We start from the raw sequence: 9,960 nt of genomic DNA on the forward strand, positions 1-9,960 counted from the left end.
CACCGGGAACTTGAATCAGTAGGCTGGAAGTCCTACGCCTTGTCACCAGGTACTCAACAGTTCTCAGACTTGGGAGGCTTGGACCCCAGGGTCTGGTAGCAGGGTGTCCCCAAATGCTGTCATCTCCCAGAGCACTCAGGCCTACCCCTCAGGGACTAGACATGGCCAGAGCTGACCTTTCCTGCCTAGCTTCAGTTCTGCTCCCTATCTCTGTGCTTTACAAGTACCTAGGCTGTGGGGTGGGGGTGTCAGACACTGTGACAGGGGCAGTGCACAACACTGGGCAGCCCCACCTAGGCTCTTCCTCCCAGGCGCCTGTGCTTATTCATCTGCCCAGCCTCCAATAGACCAGGCAACCCTTCAGGGCACAGAGGCATCTATAAAAGCGCACTGGTCCAATCCCCAGCGTCCTACTTGTCACTGCCTGCTGCTATACAATGCTGGGAGGCCTGGGAAAGCTGGCGGCTGAGGGGCTGGCCCACCGCACGGAGAAGGCCACTGAGGGAGCTGGTAAGGGCTGGGGCTTCTTTCTGTCTGTGGGGAGGTTAGGGTGGACTTGCCTAGGCCTGTTGGAAGCTGATCCTAGCAGCAGGGCTTTGGAAGGAATGAAGGAGGCCCCCTTGGGAATCCTGGTCCATGAGCTCCACCAGGACAGGGTGGTATTGGAGGCCCAGAGGTTAAAGTGGGCAGTTCCCCACTGCCCAAGCAGCCTTCTGTGGGGACCCAGTGTCCACCTGTTCATGGGGCCTGTGACTGAGGGCCAGGATGGAGGCTAGCCCTAAGGGGGGTCCCAGTAAGGGGTGGTGGGGCAAGCGGAGCCTAAGCACTGGTGGAGTAACTGGTGGCTTGGAACCTTCCCTCTAGAAGCCTAGGGAACCTTCTGTGTCAAAGCTGCCTAGTCTGGGGCTAAGAGTAGCTCAATGGTAAAGCACTTGCCTAGGATATGCAAGGCCCTGGTTTTTTTTTGTTTTTGTTGTTTTATTTTGTTTTGTTTTTGCAAGCACCACAAAATAAAACAAAACACCCACAAAAAAATTCCTATTCTGACTAGTCCAGGCAGGAAAAGGCGAGTGGCTTTTAATTTTCACCCTAACTTTAACGCGTCAAAGATTCCTTCATTATAAAACCAGTGAGCTGATCTTGTCAAAGTCCAAAAGGACATTTACATTTCTTCTGAGAACCGGGGACCTGGTTTTGCACTCAGAGGTCAGCGGCTGCATATGGCTGCCCATCCAGGTGAAAAGGCTAGGCCCAGCTTGCTGTTCTCTGTAAATAGCTGCAGACATGTCACGCTTCACTTTTAACTCCACACCTGGTGCAGATCCCTCTAAATCTTCTACTAGATGTAACTTCTCTGAGGTACAAGCTATTCTCCTTTGACAGAGGAGAGCCCTGGCAGTGGAAGGTGGAGGTAGAACTAGAACAGTTCCAACTCCAAAATCTTTCATTTCTGGCACTCTACCACCCTGTAGAGAAGCCCAAGGTGGGCAGGGAATTCCCTTTTTTGGGGGAAATTGCTCTGGGAGAGGTGCGGGATGTGGCCATATAGAACAGTCAGCTCATCCTGAGAGGGTGGTGACCTGGCAAACACTCCCAGACTGGCTCAAGGCCCCAGCTGGCAGAAGGCTGCTCTGGGCATCCAGGCAGGCCCTGCTAGGCCAAGAGGCATGGAGGGTCTTGTGCACTAAGGGCTCAATAGGTTGTCTTCAGTAGTTGGACTCCTGGGGATCTCTGAAGAGAGTTAGCTGGGGGCCCTTTTCCTGAGCCACCCTGTTCTAGCTGGGGGTGGGGGTGGGCAGTGAGCCTGCACTGTGCTGTCACTGACTTTGTCTCCTGTCCTCAGTCCATGCTGTGGAGGAAGTGGTAAAGGAGGTCGTGGAGCATGCCAAGGAGGCCGGTGAGAAAGGTACTGGGACTGAAGTGGGTGGGGGAAGATGGAGGGAGAGAAAGAAGGGAAGGTGGGAAAGGAGGGAAGGAGAGGACAAAAAGTAAGGGCTGGGGATGTAGTTTGGTGGTAGAATGCTTGCCTAGCATGCATGGGGCCTGGGTTCCATCTTCCCCATGGAGACAGAGACAAGTAGGGAGAGAGGGAGGAAGAAAGAGAAGCTAGGAAGTGAGGTGCAGGGGTCAACCCTTTCTTTTCCCAACTAGGTCAAGCCCTGCCCCCACAATGCACCCTTTCAGTTGGTTTGCAATTATCTGTGCATATAATTACCCATTTAGGCCACACCTGTATTAGGGCTCCATCTAATACATTCTGTGGAGTGCTAAGATGAGAAAGTCCCAAAATGCTATGTGGCAGCACACAACATTTAAGGTCAACAATTATGTATTTATGTAGATACATGTTTTTATAAATATGTGTGTGTGCTGTGAGTAGGACAGTGTAAAAAAGCATGTGATACCTCATTCTTTACACCAAAATAGATTTGAGGGGATGAAGGACTTACATTTAATACATGAATTTATTAAATTTTTAGAAGCCAATGTTTAAGCTCAGGCAGGTATAGTAAAAGAGAAATTTATTGCTCATTGTTCTGGAGGCTGACAGTCCAAGATCAAGGCACCAAGAGATTTGGTGTCTAGTAAGATGTGGCTTCCTGGCTGATAGGTGGTGTTTTCCTTCTGTGTCCTCACATGGTGGAGAGAGCTAAGTAGCTCTTTGGGGTCTCACTACTGTGTCCCATTCATGAGAGCTCCTCCCTCCCGGCCTAAGCCCCTCCCACAGGCTCCTTTCTTCCTACCATTCAGAGGATGAGGATTCCAACATATGAACTTGGGGATACAAACATTTAGACCATAGCAGCACCATAGGAGACTTTGGTGTAGTCTTAGGGAGGGAAGGATCTTTTTAACTATGCCTGAAAACTCAGAAGCCATAAATAGACTATTAGGTATAGGGCACTGGTGGCGATGCCTGTAATCCTAGTTAATTGGGAGGCTTGCATGTCAAGGTCAGCTCAGGCAATAGCTCAAGAGACCCCCATCTGGTAGAGTGCCTGCTTTGCGAAGGAGAAACCCTGAGTTCAAACCCCAATGCCACCAAACAAACAAACAAAAAAGCAAACCTCAAACCAATAAACTATTAGGTAAACTTGACAATGTAAAACTTCAAAATTTTCCATAGTAAAAAAAAAAAATGCTGTAGTCAAGCCAAAAGAAAAGCCACAGAGGGAAAAATATTTGTAACAGAAATAATATAGTTCAATGTAACAACTCGATATATAAATGACCAAAGGCATGAACAATTTCCAGAAAAATGAAGTGTAAGTAGCCAGCACACCCACAAAACAGATGCTCAGCCTCACTCAAAATTGAAGAAATGACCCAGGCACCGGTGGCTCATGCCTGTAATCCTAGCTACTCAGGAGGCAGAGATCAGAAGGATCACGGTTGGAAGCCACCCCTTAGCAAACAGTTCATGAGACCCTATCTAAAAAAAAAAAAAAACCCCTTCACAAAAAAGGGCTGGTGGAGTGACTCAAGTGGTAGAGTACTTGCCTAACCAAACATGAGGCTCTGAGTTTAAACTCCAGTACTGCCAAAAAAAATTGAAGAAATGTAAGTTGCTGGAGAAATGAAATCAAATTTGAATTCATTCTGTCAGGAACCCTCTGCCCTTGGTCCCACCGGAGCAGCTCCAGGGGCTGATCTCATAAGACTGCCACACCCTATAGGTCTGTCATGGTGACACTAGCACAGTGAGTGACTCACCCAGACACATTTTCTTTTTTTCCTGACAGCCATTTCTGAAGCCTTTAAGAAAGTCCAAGAGTCGGGGGACAAAGTGGTGAAGGAAGTCAATGAGAAGGTAACCAACACAGTCACCGAGGCCATCACCCATGCTGCAGAAGGCCTGGGCAAACTGGGACAGTGAGCTTTTCCACTGTGGTGGCCACACCTTCCTGGATGTCAATAAAGAGCCATGAAATGTGTACACTGAGCCCTGGATTTATTCCTGTTTGGATAGACACACCAGGCAAAGTATTTTTTAGTGGACGCACTGTGATGTCCCCAGTTTCTCCTCTCCCTCTCTCCCTCCCTCTGTCCCTTCCTTCCTTCCTTTGTTGTGAAATCCAGAGCCTAACACATACTAAGCCTGTGCTCTACCACTGAGCACACCCCAGCCTTGCTGTACTTTAAAAAAGGCTGTTTCCCTAGAAACTATAGTGTTCAGACACCTCAATGCTTTGAGAGCCCAAGGAAAGACCAGAATTTTCTTGCATGTTCTTTGGGCTGTCCTTACAATGTTCTTATAGAACTCAGGGAAGATAAGGGACCAAGCTGGTAAGAGTTTGGCTGGGCTGCTTCATCTTCTGAAAGAGGCTTGGACAACATTTCTGCTGGACAGTTACAGATTCTGGTCTAGGAAGAAGAGAGTCCACTACATATTGGCTCTAGAAACTCCTGTTGAATTTCTTCTCAGAGACTTGTGTCAGGCCTAGTCATAGTAGTAGTAGGTGGTGGTGGGCAAGAATGCCTGTCGTCCTGTCCTTCTTCCCACCAGCAGGTCAGTACCTTACAGGTTAAGCATTATGTGTGCAGGTAACTTTTAGCTTAAAAGTTTTAGATCAAAAAAGGAGAAATTATGTATAAAATTATGGTGTCCCTATTATCTTGCTGGAAGCTATTCTTAGCAGAAATAAGAACAGGTGTTTTGATTAGAGAATGAATTGCTTTCCGTATTTATGGCTTTCTTTTGAAACTGACCTCACAAATTTCTTGGCCAGGAATGTCCAATGTCTCAGCTTTGGGATATTTGCCACTGACCAGCTAGAGCTGGACCTAATGTCTTGGTCACTGATGACTTTTGCATTTTCCCAAACCAAGCCCCAACTTAGAGGGCTAAGAACATCATGGGTGGTGGTATAGATTGGAACACCCTTTGGATGCCAAGTCTTGTCGTAGGACTTTTGTCTAAGATGTGCACAGGTACAAACAGGTGTCCAAAGGGCAAAACACAGTTTCATTGGAGCCTGTGTGTAATAGCAAGAGATTGGAATTCCCCTAAAGTGTTAATCAGAAACCAATTAGATGGTATATTTTGCTTTGCTTGTTAGGTTTGTTTTGGCACACAACGTGGAGCTGATCTGCATTGATTCTGTCATGGAAACGCTGGGACCCTGGCCTCTGGCAATTCACAATTAAGGAGAGTAGGGTTTTGAGGAAAGGAAAATAAGGTTGACTCTTCCTGAGATGATGAGGACAGGGAAAGTCAACCTCTCAAAGCTCTGTCGTCCCCCTTGTGAGAAAACATGTCCACTTTTAAAAGGGAGTTCAGGGGCTCAGTGGAGTATGTGAAAAAGCGTGTCCCAAAATCTCCTGGTTTATTGGCACCACATCTGTGAAGCTGTTTGTCTTGGTTGACAGGTTCACTCCTCAGTGATCAGAGAGAGATAAAAGGGAGAAGACTGCCTGGTTTAATTGGAGAGTAGAGAGTGTTAACAGAGAGAGAAAAGAGAGAGAAGGAGAGGAGAGAGAGAGTGAGAAGGAGAGGGAAAAAAGATCAAAGGTCAGTAATTTATTCCTTCTATTTCTTCTATTCAATCATCTAATGGCCTTTAGTGAATTCTTGGGTCCAAGTAAGGAGCAGCAAAAGCAGCTTTTAAGCACCTGTTATAATGCTACTGTATTTAAACTCCTTAGTTTGAAAAATGGGTTACGGGCCTAGATGGCCACCAACAGAGACTGGCTGATAAATTTTGCATGTATAGAAACGGAATACTCATTCCATGGCTATTAAGAATGAAGAAAATGTAAATATATCAATATGTCAAAGTAAGTTAATAAGTTGAAATATATATATATATATATATATATATATATATATGTGGGATGTTCATTATTTATTTATTTATTTTGAAGTACATGATACACTTCTATAAATCTGTAAAAAAATCCAGTTGTATTTTTTTTAAAGTTTTTATTTTATTCATATGTGCATACAATGTTTGGGTCATTTCTCCCCCCTTCCCCCACCCCCTCCCTTACTCCCCACCCCCACCCTGCTCCCTCCCTCACCCCCTCTTACCCCTCGCTATCCGGCAGAAACTATTTTGCCCTTATCTCTAATTTTGTTAAGAGAGAGTATAAGCAATAATAGGAAGGACCAGGGTTTTTTGCTAGTTGAGATAAGGATAGCTATACAGGGAGTTGACTCGCATTGCTTTCCTGTGCATGTGTGTTACCTTCTAAGTGGGATGTTTATTTTTACAAAGCAAACATAAGAACAGAAAAAAATGGGTAGCATACATAGAGTGAAAATATTAACAATGGTCCTCTCTGTATGTGTGGGAATATGTGAAATCATTACTTTTTTATTTTTAATTTTTTTCTAGTACTGGGGTTTGAACTCAAGTCTCCACACATCTCCAGTCTAAGAGAAAACTTAATACAGATGTTTTTTAAAATGTGGTAATGGAGGGCAATATTAACTTATTCAAGATTGTTTCCAAATGAACTGCTACTTAGTGTTTACTGGTTTGAGCCAGGTGCTGGTGGCTCATGCTTGTAATCCTGGCAACTCAGGAGGCAGAGACCAGTAGGATCATAGTTCAAAGCCAGTCCAGACAAATAATTCTTGAGATTCTATCTCAAAAATACCCAACACAGAAAAGGACTGGCAGTGTGGCTCAAGTGGTAGAGTGACTGCATAGCAAGAGTGAAGCTCTGAGTTCAACCCCAGAACTGCCAAAAAAAAAAAAGTTTCCTGGTTTGCAAACTTTTGTTACCACTCAGTAATACAGTAAGTGGGAACTCTTAGAACAAGGTGACATTGCCTGAGTCCCCATTGATGTGCTCAGTGGATGATTCCTGCTGAGCAGGGTGTAGATCAACTTTTTTTTTTTTTTTTTGTGGTAGTGGGGTTTGAACTCAGGGCCTGTATCTTGAGCCATTCCACCAACCCTTTTTTTGGTGATTTTTTCCTGTGATAGGGTCTCCCAAACTATTTGCCTGGGCTGGCTCTGAACTGTGATCCTCCTGATCTCTGCCTCCCGAGTAGCTAGGATTATAGGCTTGAGCCACCAGTGCCTGGCTCAGTTTGGGTTATTGAACTTGCATGGCGAGTTGCATGGGAACTAGTCACACACACCGGAACCACTTGCCATGCATTAGATAAACAAGCTTTGTTCCTTCTCCATGGAGAGTTGGACACCTGCTGCCTCCACCTCCCCAACTTCACCTTGCAGGCTGCTGTGTCTAGAATAAGCAGTTCTTTCCATTTCTCATTGTCTTCTGTGTACGTGCTCTGCAGGGAGGATGAGGAGGAAGACTGAGAATTCAAGACCAGCCTGGCAACATATGGAGACCCTGTTTCAAATAACCAAGGTCTGGGGTGTGGCTGAATGGTAGAGTGTTTTCCCTAGCATGTGCAAGGCCCTGAGTTTGAGCCTTAGCACTGTTAGACAAAAAAAAACTCATCTGCAGAGAACTGTCATTACTTGACTTGTCATTATTTGATCTCCATAGCCAGGCTCTATTTGTCCTGAACTAGGATCGCAAGTAGGTTAAAAAGGTCTTTTCCTGGGGACATTTGTCAAAAAATATTTAGAGGACATTAAGTTGGTTTGGGCAAATGATAGGCTTACTAAAAAGTTTTAAAGGGAAAATTGGTGAATGAGATGTCCATACAGGCTTTGAAAATTCTAACATATTCTTAGGGTCCTACTGCAGAGGCCCCTAGGGAGGAGTGTGCACATGTCTGGGACAGACCTGAGAGGGCTCAAAGCTCTCCCTTCTCATTTACCTTGAGGTTCTTTGCAAGCAGTAAGTGAAGGTCAGGCAGAGATGTAAACTATCTGGCTGAGTGTTGAAGGGGTCCCTGACATTCCCTGAAGGGGTCTGTGACATTCACATAGAATTCTCTGGCAAAGATGGGAGAATTATTGGTTCTAGACAAAGAAATCTCAAACTGGAGGTGTGGCTCAGGCATAGATTGCTGGCCTAGGAATTGTGAAGCCCTGAGTTTGAACCCCAGTCCCGACAGGGGGTGGGGTGGGGAAGAAAGAAGTATCTGTCAAATCACTAGTTGTCCACTAAGCTAAATGAGCAGAAACTTCTGTGGCCACGTGTGACAAAGAACATGCACTTCCAAGATTAGTTCAGAAAGGTCACTAACACCACCACCCCCAAATCAGACAATTGGGGAGGAAGGTATAAAATAGGATTTCCAGAGTTGTCACCTTCTATTATTTTAAACGTGAGGGCTGATGGAGCTTGGTGGCAGAGCACTTGCCTAGCATGCAAGAAGATTTGGGTTCAACCTTGAGTACCATAAATAAAATAGGTGTCCTTTCTTTTTAAATCTCTTTGACTGGGATTAGGAGAAGTTACTGAAGTCTGTGGTGCTCAAACAACCACCAACCTCTTGGCCCTCAGCAAACTGTCAGGCTGTTAAAACACACAGCCCTGACTTCTGGTGGAAAAGGTATCTACTGCCTCCACGGCAGCAGTATGCCACAGGGCCGTCCTTCCCAGGGCTGGGTAGGGAATGGCAGCTGGTACATGAAATGTGACTCACTGCCAGTGTTTGAACAGACCCCAGAGTTCCAATGCTGATTCGGACAGGTCTTCCTGTTCCAGGCTTATTTCATCTGAGGACTGTTTCCTGGAGGGTGTGCACTGGAGTCACCTGAAACACCGCCTGACATCAGGTGTCATGTTGAGACTTGTGTCTGAAGGATTAGAAAGCTGCCTCTGCGGTTTTCAGAGAACTGCATTGGTTTTTCCAAAGACAGCTCAGCTCTGGCTTCTGTACAGTGAGTGACTGCCACGAGCTTCTAGACTCAGTTAATTTTGCCTCCTTGCCAGCTCCCTGATGCCTGGGCCCTGGGAACTTCTTGCCCCCAGTGTAAGATTTTCTTGGTCATACCCAAGGTTATGGTCAACCTATTATATATCCTGAGAAAGACCTCAATGCCTACTACCTGTCTAGGGGAGCAGTTAAACAGAGGAAACCAGTACTTTCTCTGCCAGTTGTAGGGGATCCCAGAATTCAGGAGCCTAGGACCCCCAACATTTTTGACTTCTAGAAAGGTCTGCTTAATGATAGCCTAGGAACATCCAACAGCACTGTTACTATTACCATAGGAGCTTCTTTTTTTTCTTTCTCCCTTTCTCCTTTCCTTCCTTTTTTCTGTACTGGGATTCAAACTCAAGGCCTGTGTTTGCTAGGCAAGCACTCTACCACTTGAGCCACTCTGCCAACAGTGTTTCTGTGTTGCATATTTCAAGATAGGATCTCATTTGTCTGGGGCTGGCTTTCAACCATGATCCTCCTGATCTCTGCTTCCTGAGTACCTAGGATTATAAATAGGCATGACCCACTGGTGCCCAGCTACTTGATGTTTTATTACTGCTAAGTAATACCCAGAGTATAATAAGAAAACATCGAACACACACACACACACACACAAATTGATGAATTTTCTTTAGTGTACCTGTACAAAGGTTAGGAAACAGAATCTTATATACCCGACATGAAAAGAGTCTCAAGTGGTACAGCACCTGCCTCACAAGTGTGACACCGAGTTCAAACTCCAGTACAAAAAAAAAACCCACAAAACACTCCATTCCTGAGACACCACCACCATTAACCTTTAAAAAAAAAAAATCAGTATTATTCCTCCCAATGTTTAGCTCCAAGGTGGTAACTAAGACTTACCACCCCCTCAGATGATCTGAATCCATTGCCCCACTCCAACATTCCCAGCTTTTGAATCCCTTTACCCCAAATACTAGCACTCTATCCAGAATGCAGACAGGAACCAAATGCCCAAGAATGGCTGTGTCCCTATGCCACAGGGCTTCACCAACTGACTTGACAAGTAAGGAGGCAGAGGTGTGAAATATGAAGGATTAAGTAAAAGTTAGGTTCCACATCTGGTAGACTGGTAGTATCTAGTACAGAAACCAGTTCTGCTTATTACAGCAAGTATTCTGTCCTAAACAGCTGTTACA

The 9,960-nt window shown here is 45.4% G+C and overlaps 1 protein-coding gene across 2 annotated transcripts; it reads left to right on the forward strand.

Moving 5' to 3' along the window:
* Positions 1-327: 327 nt before the first annotated feature.
* Fam25a (family with sequence similarity 25 member A) lies at positions 328-3,935 on the forward strand. 2 transcript variants are annotated; one of them, XM_074079340.1, is made up of 3 exons: positions 328-510; positions 1,844-1,897; positions 3,744-3,935. In XM_074079340.1, exons 1-3 carry the CDS (start codon positions 438-440, stop codon positions 3,875-3,877), a joined length of 261 nt encoding a protein of 86 aa, XP_073935441.1. In that variant the 5' UTR covers positions 328-437; the 3' UTR covers positions 3,878-3,935. The 2 variants fall into 2 exon arrangements, with proteins under 2 accessions (XP_073935441.1, XP_020016905.1); XM_020161316.2 differs by having other exon boundaries at positions 350-510; positions 1,844-1,906.
* The last annotated feature ends 6,025 nt before the right edge of the window (positions 3,936-9,960 follow it).

The sequence above is a fragment of the Castor canadensis genome, chromosome 7, assembly GCF_047511655.1.
Source record: "Castor canadensis chromosome 7, mCasCan1.hap1v2, whole genome shotgun sequence".
NCBI lineage: Eukaryota > Metazoa > Chordata > Mammalia > Rodentia > Castoridae > Castor > Castor canadensis.

Excerpts from the sequence above, each read along its gene's own strand:
- Fam25a (XM_020161316.2), top strand. The coding sequence starts at position 438 with ATGCTGGGAGGCCTGGGAAAGCTGGCGGCTGAGGGGCTGGCCCACCGC. Across the intron at positions 511-1,843 it reads GAAGGCCACTGAGGGAGCTG|TCCATGCTGTGGAGGAAGTG; the intron begins GTAAGGGCTGGG and ends TCCTGTCCTCAG. Across the intron at positions 1,907-3,743 it reads CAAGGAGGCCGGTGAGAAAG|CCATTTCTGAAGCCTTTAAG; the intron begins GTACTGGGACTG and ends TTTTCCTGACAG.